At 47.0% G+C, this 26,059-nt stretch overlaps 1 protein-coding gene across 4 annotated transcripts in view; it reads left to right on the top strand.

Annotated features, from left to right (window-relative positions):
* Window positions 1–26,059, top strand: part of TEAD1 (TEA domain transcription factor 1) — a 169,905-nt gene that overhangs the window by 133,311 nt on the left and 10,535 nt on the right. For all 4 annotated transcript variants that reach the window (XM_073604056.1, XM_073604059.1, XM_073604058.1 and 1 more), the window contains one exon: window positions 17,812–17,985. In XM_073604056.1, the coding sequence (XP_073460157.1) occupies window positions 17,812–17,985 (174 nt within the window). The remainder of the gene's footprint in view (window positions 1–17,811; window positions 17,986–26,059) is intronic.

The following is a 26,059-nucleotide window of genomic DNA, read 5'->3' on the forward strand; positions in this document are numbered from 1 at the left end:
ATCCATGTCTTTATGGACCTTGCTTTGTGCACTGGTCCAAATCATTTGGTGGAGGGGGGATTATGGTGTGGGGGGTTGTTTTTCAGGGGTTGGGCTTGGCCCCGGCCCCTTAGTTCCAGTGAAGGGAACTCTTAAGGCGTCAGCATACCGAGCCATTTTGGACAATTTCATGCTCCCAACTTTGTGGAAACAGTTTGAGGATGGCCCCTTCCTGTTCCCACATGACTGTGCACATTGCTTAAGGTGCTAAACCTCTATGGCTGCTACATCTGCACTCTATCCTATAATGACTTGTTTATAATGAAGCAACACTGTGGTCCCATGGGTCACTTGGCTTTTGATGCCTCCAAGCCAAAAACCACCAGCACTCCCAGGTACCTGTTGGTGGCTATCTGAAGAAATGGAAGATCTATGATGGTCGCGGTTATCAAAGTGATCATGGTTCAAGCTGTTATCCCCGCCTTCGCATCTATTTGAAAACCAAACTTCCAGCACCAAACGTTAAAAAATCTAAAAAAAAATAAATGTAAAGCAAAAATAGCTTACTTTTAGGGGTTCTCCATGCAGTCATTAGATGTGCATCAAGCCTGCCAGAGCAGCTGCTGAGACCTGTGCTTGTAATCACATTGGAAGAAATACCATTAAAGGTCCAGTTCACGTCTAGTCCATTATATTGTTTTCAATCTCAAGTCCTGATAAAGGGGGCATTTTTGGACTCCTGGAACGTGTCGGAGGCTCTTTCGATTGTCTGTCTCCCCCCCCCAGGCTTTATTAGAATAGTCGTATCTGCAAGTCTTAGTTACATGAGACTAGCACTGTCCCTGTTCAGCAGTGAGCTGTCTTCACTGCTGTATTGTATAATGCTCATGTTGACACTGTGAGCCCAGGTTATGGGATAATGCTAAGCCGCCCTGGAGTGGTGTCCATAGACAACATGATAAATGGGAGGTGTGTCCAGAGACTACATCAGCGGTCTTCAAACTGCAGTTCAGGGGCCAGATTTGGCCTTTTGCTTGCCGGTATCTGGCCCTTCGGGCACTATTCCTCTAAGTGACACCAATGATGGGCCACCATTACTTCTACTGACAGCATCAATGGGGGAGTATCCCTCCAACCGATAGCAATGATGGGGTACCATTCATTGCACTGACAAAATCAATAGGGCGCTATTTCTCCCACTGACACCAACCATGGGGCGCTATTTCTCCCACTGACACCAACCATGGGGCGCTATTTCTCCCACTGACACCAACCATGGGGCGCTATTTCTCCCACTGACACCAACCATGGGGCGCTATTTCTCCCACTGACACCAACCATGGGGCGCTATTTCTCCCACTGACACCAACCATGGGGCGCTATTTCTCCCACTGACACCAACCATGGGGCGCTATTTCTCCCACTGACACCAACGATGGGGCGCTAGTTCTCCCACTGACACCAACGATGGGGCGCTAGTTCTCCCACTGACACCAAGGATGGGGCGCTAGTTCTCCCACTGACACCAAGGATGGGGCGCTAGTTCTCCCACTGACACCAAGGATGGGGCGCTAGTTCTCCCACTGACACCAAGGATGGGGCGCTAGTTCTCCCACTGACACCAAGGATGGCGGGCTAGTTCTCCCACTGACACCAAGGATGGCGGGCTAGTTCTCCCACTGACACCAAGGATGGCGGGCTAGTTCTCCCACTGACACCAAGGATGGCGGGCTAGTTCTCCCACTGACACCAAGGATGGGGCGCTAGTTCTCCCACTGACACCAAGGATGGGGCGCTAGTTCTCCCACTGACACCAAGGATGGGGCGCTAGTTCTCCCACTGACACCAAGGATGGGGCGCTAGTTCTCCCACTGACACCAAGGATGGGGCGCTAGTTCTCCCACTGACACCAAGAATGGGGCGCCATTCCTCCCACTGACACCAACGATGGGGCACCATTCCGCCCATTAAGACCAATGATAAGGCATAGTTTACTCCCACTAGCCACAGTCTGGCCCCCCTTAAGCCTGAAGCACAGTAAACTAGCCATTGCCTTAGAAAGTGTGGAGACCCCTGGACTACATAATAAGGCTATGTGGGTGTGTCACTAGGCTACATAATGCTACGGGGGGGGAGGGTGTGTGTGTGAGTGTGCGCGCGCATAGACTATATAATGACATTAGGGGACGTGTGTGCATAGACTACATAATGACGCTAAGGGGTGTGTCCATAGGCTACATGATTGACACTAAGGGGGTGTGTCTGACACTGTGGGCTGACAAGAGGGCTTTGATGCTCAGCGTCCCTCAACATGGAAATCACCATGTATGACCAAGCTGGGAGGAGAAGAGCTGGAGCATGGAGTCAGGGTGGTTGTACTAGCTTTAGTGTTTAGCTTTAAAAGATGCAATGACCAGGTCAAAGGTCCTGAAGTTTCACAAGTGACCCACTAAATAGACAAGCTTGGGTCCAAATTACAATCCCAGCCTACAAGAAAGGTGTGCATAGTCCGCTTCCATGTTTCTATCCTCCCAGTCTCCCTTTTAAACCTTCATTATACAGCATTTCTAGACATCTATACCGTGCAGGGTAACAGGCCCAGCGCTCGCCTGCTTACAGAACTTTCTGTAACATTCTGCCCATTTGCCCGTCCTCTAACAGGTATTGATTTTTTTTTTTTCCCCCTCCTGCAAGACCACAAGTGCTATTTGGGTTTAACCCTCCCGGTGCCACCCTTGGCCGAATTCCTCAGCACAGCAGTCCCGGTCATCCTTGGCAGCCGGCGTGTAAGACGAACCCTTGTTATTCCTTTAGACAGAGGCCGGGGCATGAGGCTGCGGACCCCCGTAGGGCCATAGTAGGACAAGTCTGCCTTTTTATAACAACTATTTTAAATGGCCTGCACTCATGCACAGCTATTTTGAGAGAGGTGGGATTAGTCACATGCAAGGCCGGGATATCTGACACTCTTTACTTTCCTTGTCTGTCAGGGTCACAGCTCTGTTGTGTCTCATCCTGGAATCTTATATTTATTAAGCTTGTTCATGCCTCAGTGGGCAACAGGGATTGGTGGTATTATTAGTTCACCCCTCCGGTGGCTTGCAAGGTGGAAACCGCAGACTGCTTTTTGTTTTCCTAGGGCCCCTATGATAGAGCCTTGTGTATTCTGACACCAGAAAACAGAGGTCCTGGCTCATAGAACTGAATGAATATTCCACCCTACATGGGGGAACCTGGGAAGTCTGATCTGTTACCTCCATCTAAAGCTCTAGTTGTTCAGACAGATACTTTCTGATTTATAGATTAAGATCAATGGTGGGAAGTTATGATACTATTATACACAGGGCTTTTTTTTTCTCAGAGTAGGTGCTTGAACTCCCCCTTCTGGTCTCTGATTCCCTACCCACCTCTGAGCACCATCCTTTGGTTTCACCCCCTACCACCCACCTCCGAGCACCATCCTTTGGTTCCACCCCCTACCACCCACCTTTGGTTCCACTCCCTACCTCCCACCTCCGAGCACCATCCTTTGGTTCCACCCCCTACCACCCACCTCCGAGCACCATCCTTTGGTTCCACCCCCTACCACCCACCTCCGAGCACCATCCTTTGGTTCCACCCCCTACCACCCACCTCCGAGCACCATCCTTTGGTTCCACCCCCTACCACCCACCTCCGAGCACCATCCTTTGGTTCCACCCCCTACCACCCACCTCCGAGCACCATCCTTTGGTTCCACCCCCTACCCACCTCCCAGTACTGCCCCCTTTAGAGAATATAGAGCCAAACATAATTTTGGGGTGCTAAGTCATTTGTATGAAATTTATTAATGATTTAAAAGACCAGCAGCATTAGACCCCCCCCCACTGGCAACAGTCGCCCAGCAACAATAGGCCCCCACAACAAAATACCATGCCAGCAACAAAAGACCCCTGGCAGCAACACATCTCCCAGCAGCCGGCATCAATAATCTCTCTCCGGCAGCCGGCGTCAATAATCTCTCTCCGGCAGCCGGCGTCAATAATCTCTCTCCGGCAGCCGGCGTCAATAATCTCTCTCCGGCAGCCGGCGTCAATAATCTCTCTCCGGCAGCCGGCGTCAATAATCTCTCTCCGGCAGCCGGCGTCAATAGACTCTCTCCGGCAGCCGGCGTCAATAGACTCTCTCCGGCAGCCGGCGTCAATAGACTCTCTCCGGCAGCCGGCGTCAATAGACTCTCTCCGGCAGCCGGCGTCAATAGACTCTCTCCGGCAGCCGGCGTCAATAGACTCTCTCCGGCAGCCGGCGTCAATAGACTCTCTCCGGCAGCCGGCGTCAATAGACTCTCTCCGGCAGCCGGCGTCAATAGACTCTCTCCGGCAGCCGGCGTCAATAGACTCTCTCCGGCAGCCGGCGTCAATAGACTCTCTCCGGCAGCCGGCGTCAATAGACTCTCTCCGGCAGCCGGCGTCAATAGACTCTCTCCGGCAGCCGGCGTCAATAGACTCTCTCCGGCAGCCGGCGTCAATAGACGCTCTCCGGCAGCCGGCGTCAATAGACGCTCTCCGGCAGCCGGCGTCAATAGACGCTCTCCGGCAGCCGGCGTCAATAGACGCTCTCCGGCAGCCGGCGTCAATAGACGCTCTCCGGCAGCCGGCGTCAATAGACGCTCTCCGGCAGCCGGCGTCAATAGACGCTCTCCGGCAGCCGGCGTCAATAGACGCTCTCCGGCAGCCGGCATCAATAGACCCCTCCCTCAACAATAGATTGATTCCAGCAACATGTCCCTCAGCAGCAACAATAGACATCCTCAGCAACAATAGCCCACCACAAAAAAATGGATTATCTCCAGCAACAATAGATCCCCCAGCATCAATAGACCCATCAGCACACCCCAGCACACCCTGCCATTACATACATTCAGTGTGCTGGTGGTGCCAGAACTTCGTTCCCTCACGTTCCCACTGAAAAAAAGCCCTGGTTATACATATGACCCATCTTGAAGGCAAAGGCATCTTTGTGAGTCCTTTTATCATTTTTTTTTTTTAGAAAAAAAGATTTACTCGAATCTACTACCCAATAAAAACCATGTATGGCATATTGGGGTAGACTTGCAAAACCTAAAAAAAACATTAATGTGTGGAACCGAGACCTCATCAAAACAAGAGCGATATAGTGGTCAAAGGACGATGTGCTAAAAACACAATCTATCATGGCACAAGAACATCCAGTGACCTCAGAAAAGATATGGCACTAAATAAACAGTCTGTCTGTTCACATGGTACAATTGAGGTAGTTGGCTGAGCATCTCCTCAGCAGATGGAAGGGATATCTGTAATATGGTAAAGAGACACAAAGGGGCGCATCTAAGTGCAGCAAATAGGCTGGCTACAAATGTCACAGGGGGGTATCGGTGTCAATGAGCGTTAACAGAAGAATTAAGCAATGCTCAGTTAGCAGCTGTACAGTCCCATAAGACATGCAGTCTAACACAGAGTGACAGAACATCTCCCCTTAAAGAGACACAAGAGGGCTCATCTACGTTTCGACTAGGTTGAGGCTGGAATTCTACTTTTTAAATTTATTAAATATGTGTATGTGCTTGTATGTATGCAGGTGAGGTAGGGACCTTAGATTGTAAGCTCCTTGAGGGTAAGGACTAATGTAAATGTACAATGCTGTGTAAACTGTTCGCACAATAGTCCCTAGGGATGCACCAATACCATTTTGTTTTTACAATGAGTATGAGTACCAATACTTTTTTTTGTACTCGCCGATACCAATTAGCGATACCTACCGCAACTGTTTTGTTTTCACTTCAGGTGTCAGCAATGGTACAAAAGCATTGAAAAGTTATTTACAAATGAAATGGATTTTTTTTTTTTTTTAATTTTGCGCCTTTTCAATGTGAAATGTATAAATATATGTTAATATATATGTGTAAAAATATTCACCAACAAAGCATAAAAAAAAAAAAGTTTTAATTGTTTATCGTTTATAAAATAGACGTGAACAAAAAAAGCAGGAAAATAATAATTAATTGGAGGAGAATAGGGAGTTAATTAAGGCTGATTAGAGTAAATTAAGGGTTAATAAGGGGTTAAACAGAGGAACATTTGTTCATCCCTTTGATCTGCAGATGAAGAAACAGAAAGATACAAAAAGAAACAATGTTTCTTTTTATTTTAGTCTTTAAGTGGCTGAGCAATTTGCTTTTTTCAACAGGGGAGACCCACTGACAGCTTAACCACTTCAGCCCCGGACCATTTTGCTGGCCAAAGACCAGAGCACTTTTTGCGATTCGGCATTGCGTCGCTTTAACTGACAATTGTGTGGTCGTGCGACGTGGCTCCCAAACAAAATTGACGTCCTTTTTTTTTCCCCCACAAATAGAGCTTTCTTTTGGTGGTATTTGATCACCCCTGTGGTTTTTATTTTTTGCGCTATAAACAAAAAAAGAGCAACAATTTTGAAATAAACGTATTATTTTTTACATTTTGCTATAATAAATATCCCCCAAAAATCTATAAAAAAACATTTTTTTCCCCCTCATTTTAGGCTGATACGTATTCTTCTACATATTTTTGGTAAAAAAAAAATATCGCAATAAACGTTTATTGATTGGTTTGCCCAAAAGTTATAGCGTCTACAAAATAGGGGATAGATTTATAGCATTTTTATTAATTTTTTTTGTTTTACTAGTAATGGCGGCGATCAGCGACTGTGACATTATGGTGGACAGATCGGACATTTTTGACACATTTTTGGGACCATTGTCATTTATACAGCGATCAGTGCTATACAAATGCACTAATTCCTGTGTCAATGACACTGGCAGTGAAGGGGTTAACCACTAGGGGGCGGTGTAAGGGTTAAGTATGTCCTGGGGAGTGATTCTAACTGGGAGGGGGCGTGGCTACGTGTGACACGTCACTGATCTCTGCTCCCGATCACAGGGAGCAGAGATCAGTGACAGTGTCACTAAGCAGAACGGGAAGATGCTTGTTTACATTGGCATCTCCCCGTTCTTCCTCTCCGTGAGGCGATCGAGTCCGTGGGACCCGCGACCCGACTCGCGGAGCTCCCGGCCGGCGCGCACGCAATGGCACGGCGGCAAATTTAAAGGGACGTACAGGTACGCCCATTTTCCCAGCCGCGCCAATCTGCCGACATACATCAGCATGGGCCAGTTGGGAACCGGTTAAAGAACCGAGCCTAAAAGTATCGGTTTCAGGTATCGGTGCATTTGCACGAGTACCGATACTTGTGCAAATACTCAATATCGGCACCAATACTAGTATCGGCGCAACCCTAATAGTCCCTGTACAGCAGAACTGGAGCGTGAGATGGAGCAGCAGCACAAAGAGCCAATCAGTTCCTGTGCCGACAAGAAGCATGCTGATAGGAGGCGAGAGCAGAATGACAGGTAGATGAGCTCATCTCTATGCTACTTCTCCTGTCACTGTCCAATGTTTCTAATGAACATTTTATATTGGAGGTCTCCCATACTGGAAGAGAAGTACTGCAGGGGAGAGCTCTGGACTGAAAAAGAATTATTGCAGCAAAAACTGTTATTGTATCATATGGACTATTTTGTTTTTTGTGTTTTTCTTTTATGGACTATTAATCTTTTTATTTTTGTTATTTTTGGCTGAGGTTATGCTTTGAGGCAGAAATATACGGTGTGTGTGGGGTTTTTACACACTATAAAAAGCACAGGGATAGTCATTTGGATGTTTTTGTTAATCATAAGCTAATACAAGCTTGCAGCCAAAAAGGTCTCCATAAGAGGAAGTGTAGGATTTCCTAATGAGAGATCACGTTCACTAAGTCAAATTGATTTTCTAGCCATGTAAGGCGAGTGCTTGAGGTGGGAGAAGCTGTGGAAATGGCTCAGTTTGGTTTCTCTAATGTATTTCACACTGTATGGTGCAGCAGCTAATCTATAAACGAGGAGGATTTGTTCTGGATTCCTGCGTTTTTTGTTTGTGTAGACGTTGAGGGGTTATGTACCGGGACTGGGGGGGGGGGGGGGGGGGGGTCTCATGGAGCCTCCGGGGGGGCCTTATTCATTAAGTGTCTGACCTACAGATCAGCCCAATTCTAACTGCATAGGGTCATTGTGATTGGCTGTTGAGGGTCAACCCTGAACAGCAGATTTATCCTCCACGTTGGTGTGTAGAGCAGCACATTCGTGTCAACGCACCAAAAAAAAAAAACGCAGAAAAGAAGTCCCCAACATTTTTTTTTTTTTTCTTTTTTTTAAAAATGTGACACTAATCCACGTGGTGCTGCGGCACCGTGGGGTTTGGCGCAAACGTTAGAAGATGCGTAGGGGTGTCATCAACAATGAAAAGCACCACTGTCCGTCTGATAGGCAGCGAGTTTCTCTGCATGTCGCAAGTGCGTGATTTTTGCATGCGTTCCTGAAACGCAAGGGTGTGAACCTGGCCTAACCAGTTGTAGACGACGAGCACGTTACACACTCCCCCAAAAAATAATACTTAATAGAAGTGCATATAGTGTGTAGTACATCCTGTCCTTCTGCTCTTCTGCCCTATTGCCCCCCCCCCCCCGCACTTTCCGGCAATTTCCTACTGTCAGAATGAAAGCTGTGCAGAAACAAGAACTGTCTGACAGTGTTTGTAAACATTGTTCAGGTTCTTGGTAGAGCGATACAAGGTAACATTGTTAAGATGGTGACCCACTGCAAGTTTTGTCCAGTTTCTGATGAACTCTCCAAAAATCACTTTGTGGGTTGCTCTACCGTCCCCCTTCCCACCCAACATACTTTGATTAAGAAAATTGAAGGAGGCGAGTCAGATGCAGCCGCTGTTCTGGTGTTCTGATAGTTGCTGCCAGCAGCTGTCAAAATAGAATAGTCAGTCAGGGGAGTAAGTTAGTATGGATGGAGGAATCCCTAAGATTTTTTTTTTTTTTTTTGTCATCCAGCCTGTATTGATGTATGGTCAGCTTTACATTCATGTCTACCCGGCCTCATTTATCTGCAGATCAAAGGAATGAGCTTCTATTTGCAGTTGATGTTCGTTCTTCTTTTCTTTCATTTTTTTTTTTTTTAACCTTAATCAGCCCAAATCGACTTCCTCTTTCCCTTCTCCCCTTAACTATTCCTGATGATTTTTATTTATTGATTATTTAAATGATTTTATTTATTTTTTTTTAAACTAATACTGATAAGTGGAGACAAGTCTGAGTAAAAATCAATCACCTTAGTTTTGGCTTCCATGTGATGTCACAGCTGCCTCCTGGCCACTCTAAATTCCGGGAGGATGCCCTCCTGTAACGGGTTGGCACCATTCCCAGGGGATTTTGAGCGCTTTGCTATGGCAGGAGGGCAGCAGTGAGGAACAGTGACGTCATTCCTCGCCTCTTCCAATCAGACTACGGTGAGCAATTTTTTTTTGTATCCTAATATATTAAACATTTTAACAATTTTTAATTTTTTTTTATTTTTGAACCACTTCAGCCGATTTCAAGCCTATTTCTGACATTCGTTGCTTACAAGTTAAAATCAATATTTTTTGCTAGAAAATTACATAGAACACACACACACACACACACACACACACACACACGCACATATGTGTGTGTGTGTGTATATATATATATATATATATATATATATATATATTTATTGGCAACAAAGACTCTAGAGAATAACATGCTAGTCGTTGCAATATTTTATGTCGCACAGTATTTGCTCAGTGGTCTTTCAAACGCAATTTTTTGGAAAAAAAAAGCATGAATAAAAAAAAAACTAAACATTAAAGTTAGCCCAATTTTTTGGTATAATGTGAAAGATGATGTTAGCGCTGAGTAAATAGATAATGGCGACAAACTAGGGTACTTAAAAATCTCCATAGGCGACGTTTACAAAAATGTTTACCGGTTACCTGTTTAGAGTTACAGAGGAGGCCTTTTGCTAGAATTATTGCTCTCTAACGATCACGGTGATACCTCACATGTGTGATTTGAGCACCGTTTATACATTTGCAGGCACGACTTGCGTATGCGTTTTCTTTGGTGCGCGAGCACGCGGGGATGGGGGCGCTTTAAAAACTTTTTTTTCTTATTTTTAATTTTTTCTTTTTGATAATTAACACTGTCCCTTAAAAAAAATAAATACAAAATCTGATCACTTTTATTGCTGTCACAAGGAATGTAAACATCCCTTGTGACAGTAATAGGTGGTGACAGGTACTCTTTATGGAGAGATCGGGGGTCTAAAAGACCCCCAAATTCCTCCTTTGCATTTCAAAGTATTCAAAACGCCAAAATCAGCGTAATTTTTTTAATTTTTTTTTTTTTAAATCGGCGCCATTGGCAGCCAAGTAAACTGGGAGTGACGTTGTGATGTCCCTTTCGTGTTTTTACATTGGAGACCCGATCAAAGTGGTTTCTGGCTTAATTTGGGACTTCACACAGCAGGCGGACATGGTGGATGGTCGCTCTGGTCTCCTGGTGGGACAGGAGACCCGGGCAGAGCGGCTGACGGCGGGAAGGGAGGTTGGAGATGTCCACTCCCGCTCCTTTATGATAACAGCCGAGCGGCTTGTTAGCCGCATCAGTTATCATGAGATAGCCGACCGGTAGCTCTAAAAAAAAAACTGTACCGGGGTGATGCTTGGTATTACCACTTCAGCCAAATAACGCACAGGTACATGATATTGCATGAAGTGGTTAAAATGATTTTATTTGGTAAATTATTTTCAATTTTTTTTAAACTTTTTTTTTTAATTCAATTTTTTTTTTTTGTTCATTTTTCATAAAAGGTCTGCTTTAAAGTAAGAAGCACAGAGGCGCCACTCTAAGTGCGGTGAGTTAATCAATTTTAATGAGCAAATAGTCCACATGTACTCACAAGAGTAGATTACAAACAGGCATGTCAGTTATGAGAGAACAACCGTCCGGGAGGGGTCCATCTGTGGCTGAACGCTGGTGTAATGGAGCGGGTTGCGCCGGTGGTTACCGACGTTTCCTGGACCTTGAGCACGCAGGAAGGCGGGGGATGACGTCACTTCCGGTTAGGACGGTGGACCAATAGGCGACGAGTTTGCCTGTTGGTCCACCGTCCTAACCGGAAGTGACATCATCTCCTGGCTTCCTGCGTGCTCAAGGTCCAGGAAACGTCGGTAACCACCGGCGCAACCCGCTCCATTACACCAGCGTTCAGCCACGGATGGACCCCCCACCCGGACGGTTGTTCTCCCATAACTGACATGCCTGTTTTTAATGTACTCTTGTGAGTACATGTTCACTATTTGCTCATTAAAATTGATTAACTCACCGCACTTAGAGTGGCGCCTCTGTGCTTCTTTCCCCCAGCCTTCTGAAGATTTTGCTTCTCATCTCCACTGGGCTGCCTTCAAGTGCCATATTATGGACTATTTCACAGTCACTTACTTGTAATTGTTTTTTCTAAAAAGTCCCCTTTACTTTTAGGTATGTATTAGTCAGGTGGATCTTGAGGAGCATGTAAACTCGGTGATTGGCCCTAGTACTGTCACACTGGACAGAGCGTCTGTGTAAGCTCCAACCAGAAGGACTCGTAGGGCTTCATTTCCTCAGAGAGGTTTATGTTGCCACTGAAGTGGACATTAAAGAGGAAGTAAACTCTCCCACTCTGATGCTGCTTTTCATTTAGTCCATTATAATAAGTAATTATCAAACTATAGCCACTGTAATCCAGCCCAAATCGCATATTACTTACTGTTTTAAAGAAACTTTAAAAAAAACTTGTTTCCAGGGGTAAGGCAGCGCCATCTTAAGTATTGTTTTCTGAGTCCACAGTAGAGTGTATTTCCGCCCTTACATTGAGCACTTCCTGTACTGTTAACCTAGCCTCTTTCTCAACCCAACGTTTCTATGGTAACCCTGTTTAAAGCGGGGGTCCACCTGTCTATCGTTTTTTTTTTTTTTGGAGTTCATTCACAAACTTTTCTTCTCATGATTATCTACTCACATGTTCTGTGTAATAAGTCCGCCTGTGTCCGATTTCGTTGTAAAGAATAACTTATAAAATTCACTGAAGGCGGTTTCCATCTTCATTGTGGGCATTTGAAGCCCACAAGCATGTATTTCCTGGATGCGGTGAATGCTGTGCTCCCAGCATTCACCGAGATGTTGTGATGACGCTGTTGCACAATGCATGCTGGGAAGTCTGAGACTAGCTCCCAGGGGACTGTGGGAGGTCTGGGAGAGGCTAGAAACACGCCTACTCCCATGGGAGGAAAACCAGGAAGTGCTAAGAAGATTAGAAAAAAAAGGTAATTACGGCGATTTAAATTTTTTTACACAGCATGTCAGCATCTAGGCAAGGAAGAGAATGCATAGAGATAATGTTCAAAATTTGGGTGGAACCCCGCTTTAACTGCTCATAGCTGACTTGTTTTATTTCATAGTATTTACTTGTGCCCGATTATCTAGTGTTTGCCTGTGTCAGTCTTATTAGCTTCAGCTGATAAAGCTGCAGTAATCCTGTCCGATGCCCAAGTTTACACTGCATATGATGTCGCATGGTCACATGGGGTGTAGTAGGAAGCTCTGAGTGACTATGCTGTCTTGTGGGATTTCAGAATTGTGCCGTAGAAAGATCTGATAATAGACAGACAAGTACACAGAGTGTGCCGTAAATCAAGGGAGATATGGGCATGCTCAGTGACGTCATTCTAAAGAACAAAAAGGATTACTACAATACTAGGCAAGTAAGGTGATATCTACAAGCACTACTGGGTCAGTTTACCTCTATGGTTCACTAACCAATAATGTAGGATTCCTTTTTTCCCTTTTATAGTCTGTTCGATATCTACAAGCAGTTTCATTAGGGTTATTTTTGCTGATTTACATGGGACAAAGTTGTCGGGGAGAGTTTACAACCACTTTTAAAGTGAATAATGTTGCTTCGTCCTACATGCGTGAAGAATGGGCTCACTTTAAGTCTTCCTTCTGTGCTCTTCAGCCATGCTTTTTCCCTACTCCATCAGGATGGTTTATTCCCATTGTCCTGGGATGCGGCACAAAAGCCGCTGTTTAGATACAATGGAATGTTATGCACAAAGCGAAGTCCTACTCAAGGACAGAAGAAATAAATGAGAAAATAAATCTGTAAAAAAGGAGGCGGCCATTGAAAAAGCCGCGTGAATCTAAAATCCTGTAATAGGAGTTATACAAACCAATTGATTGCATCAAACGAAGGTCATCGAGGGAATAGAAAGTGTTCAAATGTTCTGAAAAAATCTGGGAGTAAAGAAAGGAAAGTTTTTAATAAATAGCACACGTTTGTGCCTGTGGGAGAAAAGTCACATTCAGCCGATCTGTCCATTCTTCTCCTCGCTGTGATGGTTCGCTGTCATCATAACAGACCAATACTGCAAAACGAATACACAAAGGACATTCAGAATGTTCATGCATAGAGCATCGGTAAAGAATAGGAACTCGCTGCAACCATAAATCATCTTTTTCAAGACCCACTGAACCCTCGTTTTGAAATGTTGCCAAGAACATTCCAGGGTCAGCAAAACAAAAGTTGTTGCAAAGTCTTGTTTTCTTTATAAACCAGCCACAAAGTAGAATAGCCTGTCCCCTGCCAGCAGGTTGTAGAGGGAGACCCCTTGTGTGGATGCAATGGTCTCTCTGCAGAGGTCCGACACGCCCCCTTTGTGGGACCTATGCAATTTGTGAAGCCCGTGCTTCTCTGCTAATTGGAGAGCTGGAGTCACCAAAGGGATGTGTTGGAGCTCACACAGAAAGTGAGGGTGTTTCTCTGCAGCATGCTGGCAGGGGATGGGCTTTTCTACTCAGCTGTGGCTGTTTTTGTTTTGTTTTTTTAAAGGAGAAGTACAGCCAGAGCTCGTTTTGGCTGTACTTCTGTGGATGACAGGAGTGCAGTTTGTTCGGCTGACATCGCTGAGCCAGGCCAAGCGCGACAATGAAGTCGGGATCTGCCCACATGCCTGGACCCGACACCCTGGCTCAGCCTCTCAGCCAGCCGCCGAGAGCCTGAGCCGGCCGCTCCCGCCCCCTCCACACCCCAGCACTCCAGTGAGCTAGGGGGGGCAGAGAACGGAGCAAAGGGGGGGGGAGCAGAGAACGGTGACTAACAGTCACCAGCTCTCTGCTCAGGGAGCCCTGAGAAGGGAGTGATCAGTGGTGTTTGATTGCCCAGTTCTCAGTCTTAGAGCCAGCGGGGGCAGCGTTGCCAACCATCAGAATTTTTACTGGCAGCCAGTAAAAAAGGGGCACTTTTTTCCTGCCAGTAAATGCCGGTGACAGGAAGAGCTTTCCAGTAAAAAAATATGATGCTGTGACGCTCTGCTCGGAACTCCGCACCTTCAGTTCTGTTGTGGAGCCGGCCGAGACCATCCGAGTGCCTGCTACATTGTGTTCCGGCAGGGGGCGGGGTGTGTTGGCGACGGTGCCTCATGCACCATGACGTCATCTGACAGATGCAGCATCCACCTAGGTAAGTATAATTCTGCAAAAAACAAACAAACAAACCCATACAGTAGAAAGCTGTGAAACCTTTTCTTTTGATGCACCTGAAGTGTATTTGGTCGATTTGAACTGAGAGCTCAGGCTTTAAAGTGTTACTAAACCCACAACAGTAAAATCAGTCTGTATATGCAGTAAAGCATGCTTGTTATACTCACTGTGGAACCTGAGGGGTTAATCCTCTGCATTGTGTAAAAAAAAAAAAAAAAAAAAAAAAAAAGCTGTTTGATCCTGTCTTCTCTGATTCTCCCCTTCTTCCACAGTCCCCAATCCATCTCCTGATAGAACAGAGCCTTGGGGACAAGCTGCACATGCTCAGTTTGGTGTGTATTACTAGAGTTTTTTTTTTTTTCTCTTGGGAGAGTGCATGTGATTAGCACAAGGCACTTTACAGGCGGAGGGTCAGGGGTCCTGCAGCTTTATAGGACAGTCCGAGTAGAATTAACAACTCCTCCTACAAGCTTTAACCAGACACTGATAGAAGTCACAAGACTGCTATAGACTGCTGATGAGAAAAGGTATTTAGCAGTTTATAGTTACTAAAATAATTGCATTTCCATGTTCTGTGTACTGTGAGAGACCAGATATAGTGAATGCAGAGTCCTGGGGAGACCAGGTATAGTGAATGCAGGCTCCTGGGGAGACCAGATATAGTGAATGCAGAGTCCTGGGTTTAGTAACACTTTAAATGTGATTGGTTGGTATGGGTTATAGTGATTTGCATAGCGTTGTTCTTGGCAGTAGAGAAGCTGTAGCGTCTGTAACTATATTATAGTGGACCAAAAGTGTAGTAAATAATAAAATACACCAGGATTCAACTGCAGAAAGTCACATAACAAGTGGCTTAGACACTTGGTAACATGATCACCCACCATCGGTTAGCAGGGTTACACTGGTATTTCAAGTTTTTGCATTATTTAAAGCGTGTGTTATTGTAAACTGGAGTTAAAAAAAAAAAAAAAACACTATCCAGCTTAGTGTTTCTTCTGCCTTACAGCACTGGGGTCCTCAATTCATATCCCAGTCAAGACACTACGGTATAGGCACAGTTTTCTCCCTGTGTTTGCACGGGTTTTATGGGGTACTCTCCCTCCAAATACATGCTGGTAGAGGCTTCTATGAGTTCAGGTTCTTAGATTGTAAGCCCTTTGAGGGCAGAGACTGATGTGACTGTACGGTATTGAGCGCGCTGCCTAAATTGTCAATGCTATACAAGTACAGTAATACCTTGGATTACAAGCATAATTCATCCCAGAAGAATGCGTGTAATCCAAAGCGCTTGTATATCAAAGCGAGTTTCCCCATAGGAAATAATGGAAACTCAGATAATCTGTTCCACAGCCACTGCTGGTCTATGCAGTACCACATGTGGCCAGAAGTGCGGGGGCGCCGGAGACCACTCGGGAACCAAAAGTCTCAGAGTGTCACCGGCGCAACTGCACCTCTGGCCAAATGCGGTACTGCACACCCCAGAGGCTTGAATCCTGCTAGTCTTGCGAGACAACGCTGGCAAAACGAGTCAGAAATTTTTTAAATAGCTCGTAATGCAAAAAGCTCGTAAGCCGCGTTACTCGCAATCCGAGCTTCCACTGTACCAGAAATAATAAAATTCCCCCTACATGTGAATGTGCAGTCATTTATGGCCACCTAACCTTGTACGCTACAGAAAATGACTTTGATAGGAGGTTCTGCCTTAAGTATAACCATCTGATTTGTTCTAGTGAAGTAATAAGAAAAGCTGCAGTGCCTGTACCCCTTATCACAGTCTTTCTCAACCTTTTCATCATGGAGGAACCCTTGAAATAACTTTCTGCTCTCAGAGAACCCATGCTAAAAATGACTATAGCTCATGATACATTAGTGGGATGGTCATTGGTGAGAATGCTCCTTAAACTTGTGGTCAGGGTGAAGAATTATCTCCTTACAAATCGCTAAAAAGATCAATGGTGTCAGTGGGAACTTGACTGAGAGGCAGAAATGTATCACTGCTCAATGAAGCCCTAGCAACCTCTGGAGGAACCCTTGGCTTCCATGGAACCCTGGTTGAGAAGCCCTACCTTGGGGTATAGCCTTAGAATGTATCACATCCCAATGAATGCCTGATGATTGTATCTCTGGAAAAAGCAGTGAAGTACATTTCTGGGGTGTTATGTACACTTAGGCCTTATTCACATTACATAGCACACCCTGTGCACATCCCTATGGTGTACAAGGTGTGCCTGGGCACACCCTAATCATCCTGCGTATCACAGATTTCCCCTGTTTGGACCCATGATATTTCACCAAAGTCCCCTAATGAGGCTTCTAAAAAAATTATGTAAAAAGAATAAAAAAAATAATAAAAATACTGACACCGTCCGCTGCCCTACTCGACACCGTCCGCTGCCCTACTCGACACCGTCCGCTGCCCTACTCGACACCGTCCTCTGCCCTACTCGACACCGTCCGCTGCCCTACTCGACACCGTCCGCTGCCCTACTCGACACCGTCCGCTGCCCTACTCGACACCGTCCGCTGCCCTACTCGACACCGTCCGCTGCCCTACTCGACACCGTCCGCTGCCCTACTCGACACCGTCCGCTGCCCTACTCGACACCGTCCGCTGCCCTACTCGACACCGTCCGCTGCCCTACTCGACACCGTCCGCTGCCCTACTCGACACCGTCCGCTGCCCTACTCGACACCGTCCGCTGCCCTACTCGACACCGTCCGCTGCCCTACTCGACACCGTCCGCTGCCCTACTCGACACCGTCCGCTGCCCTACTCGACACCGTCCGCTGCCCTACTCGACACCGTCCGCTGCCCTACTCGACACCGTCCGCTGCCCTACTCGACACCGTCCGCTGCCCTACTCGACACCGTCCGCTGCCCTACTCGACACCGTCCGCTGCCTTACTCGACACCGTCCGCTGCCCTACTCGACACCGTCCGAAAATAAAAATTGTATAATTTGTAAAATGTATTTATAATATTGACTTTTATATTGTTTATATTCTATATTTTATATGTACTGTAATGTATATGTGTATATATAATCTATTATACATTAAATACTTTTTGTGTGATAAAAATATTTTTAGCATAGAAAGGTTGTCATTTCTGGTTCACTTTCGTCTATGGTGGATTAAAGTGTAGCTAGCATCAGATGTATTGTGTGTGCTTAGTAATGTGGAAGTGCAACACTTGTAGAAGGAGAGAATGAAGTGCAGCGACGGGCCAATCGATGATGTGAAATGAATAGGGGAGGGTGTAGTATGTATAGCTCTGGGGAAAACTGGGAGCTGCCATAACACAGTGTGGAGATGTAGAAGTATTGATCACTGTGTCCTCTTCTATTACAGTACAACAAACACCTCTTTGTGCACATCGGACAAGCCAACCACTCGTACAGCGACCCCCTGCTCGAGTCTGTAGACATCCGCCAAATTTACGACAAGTTTCCAGAGAAGAAAGGGGGCTTAAAGGAGCTGTTTGGGAAGGGGCCACAGAATGCCTTCTTCTTAGTAAAGTTCTGGGTGAGTGTCTCTGTTCTCATCATCATAATCCATTTTAAATACTTACTACAGTACAGAATATGGTAAGTGTCAGTGTGGTATCTATGACTTTGGATCAAAGGAGGAGGAAGTGATAAATGGTCATATTTGTCGATTTCAGCATGTCATTGTGACGCCATTACAAACGCTTGCATCACATAATACAATCAGGGGCTTAGACCCTGCCAACCTCCAGCACCTCACAATTGGCCCATAAGAATGATGGGGGGGGGGGGGGGGGGGGCTTTGCTGAAAAATTGGGGCAGGAAGGGGGGCTGGTCTGAGCTTTCTACTGGTGATGCTGGTTGCAATTTGCATACACGGTAAACAAACCGCCACATACTGCACCTCTAGGTGCCGGCTTCCAGTAGCTGCTGATGGCCTGCAGTCTCACTTTAACGGTGGTGGTCAGCTTTGTTTGATGGGGGCTTCAAGTGTGGCCCTTGGCATCACTAAAGGGCCAGCACATAATAGTAAGTAAATGTTCAGTGTCAGAGACAGCAGGCAAACAACAAAATATAGTCAAGGACATGGACTATGGACTAGATACAAGAGATGTCCAAAACTGTGGACATATTACAGGCACTGGTCAGAGACTGCAGATGTGGTACAGGAGACTGCTAGTAATCACTGCAAGGGGGCCTGAAAGGCACACAGAAAGTGCCAAAAGGCCACAGGCTGGATGTGAGCCGTGTCAGCATTATGGTTACCCTCAAAGGGCTAGCTGAATCTGTAAGACTATATAAATTTATCCTGGGTTTTTTTTTTTTCCTCAGAATAGGTGCAGAAACTCGACCACGCCCCACCCCAGAGTTCAGGGGTTTGCTATGTACAGAGTCCAGGGGTTCCCTACGCAGAGTGGAAGGGTGTGCTGTGTACAGAGTGCGCTGTGTACAGAGTGCAGGGTTCAGGGTGTGCTGTGTACAGAGTGCAGGGTTCAGGGTGTGCTGTGTACAGAGTGCAGGGTTCAGGGTGTGCTGTGTACAGAGTGCAGGGTTCAGGGTGTGCTGTGTACAGAGTGCAGGGTTCAGGGTGTGCTGTGTACAGAGTGCAGGGTTCAGGGTGTGCTGTGTACAGAGTGCAGGGTTCAGGGTGTGCTGTGTACAGAGTGCAGGGTTCAGGGTGTGCTGTGTACAGAGTGCAGGGTTCAGGGTGGGCTGTGTACAGAGTGCAGGGTTCAGGGTGGGCTGTGTACAGAGTGCAGGGTTCAGGGTGGGCTGTGTACAGAGTGCAGGGTTCAGGGTGTGCTGTGTACAGAGTGCAGGGTTCAGGGTGCGCTGTGTACAGAGTGCAGGGTTCAGGGTGCGCTGTGTACAGAGTGCAGGGTTCAGGGTGCGCTGTGTACAGAGTGCAGGGTTCAGGGTGCGCTGTGTACAGAGTGCAGGGTTCAGGGTGCGCTGTGTACAGAGTGCAGGGTTCAGGGTGCGCTGTGTACAGAGTGCAGGGTTCAGGGTGCGCTGTGTACAGAGTGCAGGGTTCAGGGTGCGCTGTGTACAGAGTGCAGGGTTCAGGGTGCGCTGTGTACAGAGTGCAGGGTTCAGGGTGCGCTGTGTACAGAGTGCAGGGTTCAGGGTGCGCTGTGTACAGAGCGCAGGGTGCGCGGTGCGCTGTGTACAGAGCGCAGGGTTCAGGGGTTCCGCCACCTTCCAGCTGGAAAAAAGCCCTGAGTGTGAAGGCCACATGAAGTGGCCTGGCAGGCCGGATTTGTCCCATGGGCCTTGTGTTTGACACATTTGGTTTAAAGGTTCAGGATACCTAAAAGAAAAATTACAAAAATAGGACAAGTTTTTTTTTTTTTTAATAGTGGTGGGCCCTTTAAAAGCAGTCTCTTAGTAATTAAAAGATTGATCTGTGACCCTGTAAGAGCAGTGGCAGTTTGTAAGCACCAGTGGATCTCTATAATCTGTCTGACTCTTGACCCTCTGATAGACGTCACATGGACTTTGATTTATGGGCAATGAATCCTTGTACTGTCCAGCAGTCCTCTGCAACACTCCAGCATGGAAGGTTCCTTGCAGATGTCTACAGACAGCCATCTTCTGGGCCTCCATCACATGCCCTGGCCAAGGCTCCAAAAAAAGAGAGAACATTCTACAAAAGGGGTTGGCAACCTCGGCACTCCAGCTGCTTTGGAACTACTAGCCCTATGAGGCATTGCAAGAAAGCCCCAGGCATGACGGGATTTCTAGTTTTGGCACAGCTGGAGTGCCCAGGTTGACTACCCCTCCTCTGAAATAACATACTGGACAGTCTGGAAAGGTGCTGCAAACATTTATCATCTCCCCCAATCCACATCATTGAACAAACTCCTCCCTGATAGTTTTGGCCAGGCAGATATTCAGAACTCCATAACTGATGAGTAATTAGAACCTGCTCAACAGAAGCAATCAATTCCCTAAGCTTAGAAGGACCAGCAAAGTCTAGAAGATGTAAACAAAGCTCAGGCTGGTTACAGCCTAGCAGCAGAAACACTACATTTAATTAGGGACACTCCAGCTTAGATCAGGGTCTCGGCAAACCATTAGCACTCCTGCCAAGCATTGCATCACTCTGTCCCCGGCCTCCATCTACAGCACGCAGAGGAGACCTTCCCGGTCTGTGTGGCTGGAGCACATTGAATTCAAATCGTAAAAGACCAGACGCTTGGACGCATATGTGCGGTGTGTGGGCATGAAAGTCCACCCATATTCATTATGCAAGCGTCAAGGGGTTAATGGACCATAAACGGCCAAATAAGAGAAGTTTGTTCGTTTACATAAAATGTGTGCAATATATAACATATACCTTATTTTCTGTCCTGACAAGTTCGCTTTAACTGCCCACAGTTAAAACTTGAGGCTCGCCTATAAAATCCTCAGACGGTTATTGAAACAACTGACTCTGACTTGTGCTATTTTTGTCAGAAGCAAAAGAAAACAATCGTTTTCTACTTCTCATTAAATCCTGTTGAGACTTGTATAGTAATGACAATAGGATTCCCTGTTGTTTGATGCCCCCTAGTGGTCCCTCTCCCTTTTTTTTGCTGTAGCGACAGAAGGCTTGATGTACTGTATCAGTAAAAAAAAAATGGTTACTTCCCCCTGGTTTGGATTCACTGCCCCCCCCCCCCCACCTGGTTTGAAATTGCTACCCCCCCCCTCCTCTTATTAGAAATTGCTACCTACCCCCCTCTCCTACTCTGGTTTGACGTTGCTACCCCTCCTCCCCTAATTTGAAGTTGCCTCTTCTTCCCCCCCAGAGCTGCCTCCTGTCCTTCCCCTTCTTCCCCGTTTGTAGGCTGCCTCTTCTCCCCCCCCCCGTTTGTAGGCTGCCTCTTCTTCTCTCCACCCCCCCCCCCCGTTTGTAGGCTGCCTCTTCTTCTCCCCCCCCCCCGTTTGTAGGCTGCCTCTACTACTCCCCCCCCCCCCCCCGTTTGTAGGCTGCCTCTTCTCCCCCCCCCCCGTTTGTAGGCTGCCTCTTCTCCCCCCCCGTTTGTAGGCTGCCTCTTCTCCCCCCCCGTTTGTAGGCTGCCTCTTCTCCCCCCCCGTTTGTTGGCTGCCTCTTCTCTAAATCCCCCCCCCCCCCGTTTGCTGGCTGCATCTTCTCTCCCCCCCCCCGTTTGTAGGCTGCCTCTTCTCCCCCCCCCCGTTTGTAGGCTGCCTCTTCTCCCCCCCCCCCCATTTGTAGGCTGCCTCTTCTTGCTCCCCCCCCGTTTGTAGGCTGCCTCTTCTTGCTCCCCCCCCCCCGTTTGTAGGCTGCCTCTTCCCCCCTGTTTGTAGGCTGCCTCTTCTCTCCCCCCCCCCGTTTTTAGGCTGCCTCTTCTCCCCCCCCCATTTGTAGGCTGCCTCTTCTCCCCCCCCCATTTGTAGGCAGCCTCTTCTTCCCCCGTTTGTAGGCAGCCTCTTCTTCCCCCGTTTGTAGGCTGCCTCTTCTTCCCCCCCCGTTTGTAGGCTGCCTCTTCTTCCCCCCCCCCGTTTGTAGGCTGCCTCTTCTCCCCCCCCCCCGTTTGTAGGCTGCCTCTTCTTCCCCCCCCCGTTTGTAGGCTGCCTCTTCTTCCCCCCCGTTTGTAGGCTGCCTCTTCTCCCCCCCCCCCCATTTGTAGGCTGTCTCTTCTCCCCCCCCCCCATTTGTAGGCTGTCTCTTCTCCCCCCCCCCCGTTTGTAGGCTGTCTCTTCTCCCCCCCCGTTTGTAGGCTACCTCTTCTCCCCCCCGTTTGTAGGCTGCCTCTTCCCCCCCCCCCCCCGTTTGTAGGCTGCCTCTTCTCCCCCCCCCCCGTTTGTAGGCTGCCTCTTCTCCCCCCCCCCCCGTTTGTAGGCTGCCTCTTCTCCCCCCCCCGTTTGTAGGCTGCCTCCCCCCCCCCGTTTGTAGGCTGCCTCTTCTCCCCCCCCCGTTTGTAGGCTGCTTCCCCCCCGGTTTGTAGGCTGCCTCTTCTCCCCCCCCCATTTGTAGGCTGCCTCTTCCTCCCCCCCCCCCGTTTGTAGGCTGCCTCTTCTTCCCCCCCCCCGTTTGTAGGCTGCCTCTTCTTCCCCCCCCCCCCCGTTTGTAGGCTGCCTCTTCTCCCCCCCCCCGTTTGTAGTAGGCTGCCTCTTCTCTCCCCCCCCCCCCCGTTTGTAGGCTGCCTCTTCTTCCCCCCCCCCCGTTTGTAGGCTGCCTCTCCCCCCCCCCCCCGTTTGTAGGCTGCCCTCTTCTTTATCCATCAGTTGGATTGAAAAGCTGATTGTTATTGTCCGCTGTGAAGAATGACCCCTTAGTTCTGACATTTGGCACATAGCCAGTATGGCTCTGATGTATCAAAGTGTAGTAGCCCAAAGCAACCACACTTCAGCTTTCACTCAGAAGAATGAAAGGAAATGTCTTACGAGATACCTGGAGACCAACATTGTCATCACAGTTATCTCCCAGAGGGGATTACCTGGATGCTTTCATTACTTCACTATTGATGAGTATTAGGGAGAAAAAAAATCTATTTTTCCAATCTTGATAGAAAATAACAGTACAGTATTTTCTGACTCTTCAGTCTGTAAAATGTTAAAATATTAGTTTATATGCAAAACATCCTCTTGGAACTGTGCAGTCATGAATAAAAACTGAGTAATTTATACAACCATCTATAAATGAAGGGACGGGCCGCGATTGGTGGGGCGAGCTCTACAAACAGAACATCAATTCTTTGTTTTGCAGGAATTTGAATTGCAAACAGGATGCTCCTGAATACGCGGCCCTCTTGCAATCAGAGAAACCTATCAAGATTCTTTGTAGTACCGCTTATTTGGGAAATATCATTTAGACAAGGAGCCTTTTCAATTATTCAGTTTTACTGCCCTCAATGTTTGACAGAAGAAGCCCGACTGTTGCTGGGGCAGTAGATCATGTGAGGGATATGGAGGGAAGAATTTTACTTTTTTTTTTTTAATATGGAAAACTGGTGGGCGGCCTTTATACTGCGGTACAAAATCCTAACAAATCGAAAAGGTGATTAGATGCAAACTCACTATCACAATTACATAAAATATTTATACAAAATTTAACATTATACATAAAACCGAATAAAAAGCAGCACCACTCACATGCTCCTAACGGATATACTGGCTAGTTCAAACACGGCTGGTGGGTGCTGGGTCACTGATAAGAGCACTTCAAGCCCGTCTATATAGCCAAAATGTTTCCCAGGACTGCACACCAATATAGCGAATCACAAAATGGATTCAGCTGGCTCTTACCCTCCCCCCCCCCCCCAAGGAAAGCCCCTCTAACATGTTTCGCCCATGTAGAGCTTAATCATAGAGGCCTTACTACGATTGGTGTGCGGTCCCCGGAAACATTTGTGATCATAATAAAATAGATACTATATATAGTATCTCAATTTATTTCTTGGTGCAGTAGATGCAGATAAAATACATTGCTTGATGATTACCATTTTGTGGACCTTGGATGTCCTATAGATGTACTGAGGCCTTTTCAGCTGTGTTGGCTTCTGGGCATGCTGCATATGCCCTGAAAATCCTAGTTTTGTTTTATTGGACCTTGGGCATGCTAGGAACACCCTGAAAGTCCTGTTCCAGCTGTGTAGGACCTTAGGCATGCTAGGTACACCCTGAAAGTCCTGTTCCAGCTGTGTAGGACCTTGGGCTTGCCACATACACTCTGGAAAGCCTGTTTCAGCTGTGTTGGACCTTGGGCTTGCCAAATACACCCTGGAAATCCTGTTCCAGCTGTGTAGGACCTTGGGCTTGCCACATACACTCTGGAAAGCCTGTTTCAGCTGTGTTGGACCTTGGGCTTGCCAAATACACCCTGGAAATCCTGTTCCAGCTGTGTTAGACCTTGTGCATGCTACATACATCCATATAGTCCTGTTCCAACCATGTAGTACGCTCTTGAAATCCTGTTTCAGCTTTGTTGGATCTTTGGCATGCTACATACATCCTGAAACTCCTGCTTCAGCTGTGTTGGACCTTGAAGACCTTGACCTCCAGGTCAGGCCAACTATTATCCCTTTTAGAAAGTTTATGAATAAGCGCTTCTTGGCGTGAAACGCGTTACCAGATCTCCCTTGGATTCTGGTCCCGTGACGTTTTTACTCCTATTTTGGTAATGAAGATTTTTGGGGAGCAGCCATCCACTTGTTCTACTATGTTGGATCTTGAGCATGCTACATACGTCCTAAAAAGTCCTGTATTAGCTTTGTTGGGCCTTGGGCGTGCTACATATGTCCTGAAAGTCATGTTCCAGTTGTGTTGAACCTTGGGTATGCTACATAGGCCCAGAAAGTCCTGTTCCAGACGTATTGGAACAGGACTGTCAGTAACAGAATTAATGATAGGAGCAGAGTTATCAAGCTGCAGAGTATATGGTTAGACCTGTGTGGTGATTTTAAGACAACTTGCTCATGGAGGACAGGGCTGCGTGTGTTGGGATGTGTGGTGATGATGTGGGAAACCAGCAGAGAGTAATGATACCGGTACAGGTGGGTTTTATGTCGCCTCTCTTACCTCTTTATAGACAAACTAAAGGTTGTAACCCAGTTTGGTTATCAAAACCTAATCACCATATTGCTTATTTCTTTTTTAAAGCTGAACTCCTAGCAAACAACTAAACACAGACGTGTAATACATGGGAACTATTTTAACTGCCAAAGGATTTGTGTTTGTCCATCCATAGTTTTGTTAGCCCCTTGTCGCCACCACCTACTAGTACTTGGTAGGAGGGGATCTTGATCATGATGCACAGTGATGACATCAACAGCAGCCTGTCCTAGTTGCTCCCAATCATTGTTATTTGACCATGAGCTGTAGGTGACACATTGGCCACGGTTCTGAGAGTGCCAACGGAGGGTTAATGTATAGCAGGTGGCACTATGATCGCCATAAAATCATTGGATTCTCTGGGTTATATTTCCTGAGCAGAACCGATCGGTGGAGGTGTGTGGGGTCCGCTATGTCCCGTCTCTCTCTGTTAGAACAGTCATTATCACCCAATTTCTCCCAGCTCGCCCACACTCTACAGGTTACCAGATGTGTGTTTTATAGACGCCATGGGCAGCCCCATCAATCAATATGTCTTAAGCATGGAAGAATCTAACACATTTTAAATGGTGTTCCATTTCTGTCTGTATAAATTGCCCATCAGCTGTCTCTGTGTAAAGTGTCTTCCTATCAAAAGAAGTGGGAGATGTGCTGTGCCGCAATTACCCGATAATGGCAGAGAGCCGTAATTGGGCCATAGGCGAGAGATGTACAGCATGCAGTCCTATGGCTCAGCACACGGCCTCCTTTTGTGTAGGACGTTCACCACAGCATGAGAAATCCCACCACTACTTCTAACCAACTTGGGGTATTTTTAGCCCACTTTGGCTTTTTGTGTCTTCTAAGAGAAGATCTTTTTACTCGGGATGGGGCACAAACAAGATTTTCATGGCGAATTTGTATTTTTAAAGCCAAATTCATTATGGAAATATTATATACCATCCTTTTGTCAAACTTTTTACCCTGGGGAACCTTTGAAATAATTTTCAAGTCCCGGGGAAACACCTGCTCAAATAAAGTCATCCAGGGTTTGTCAGAAAATGCCCCTTACA

This window comes from Aquarana catesbeiana, linkage group LG11, assembly GCF_042186555.1.
Source record: "Aquarana catesbeiana isolate 2022-GZ linkage group LG11, ASM4218655v1, whole genome shotgun sequence".
NCBI lineage: Eukaryota > Metazoa > Chordata > Amphibia > Anura > Ranidae > Aquarana > Aquarana catesbeiana.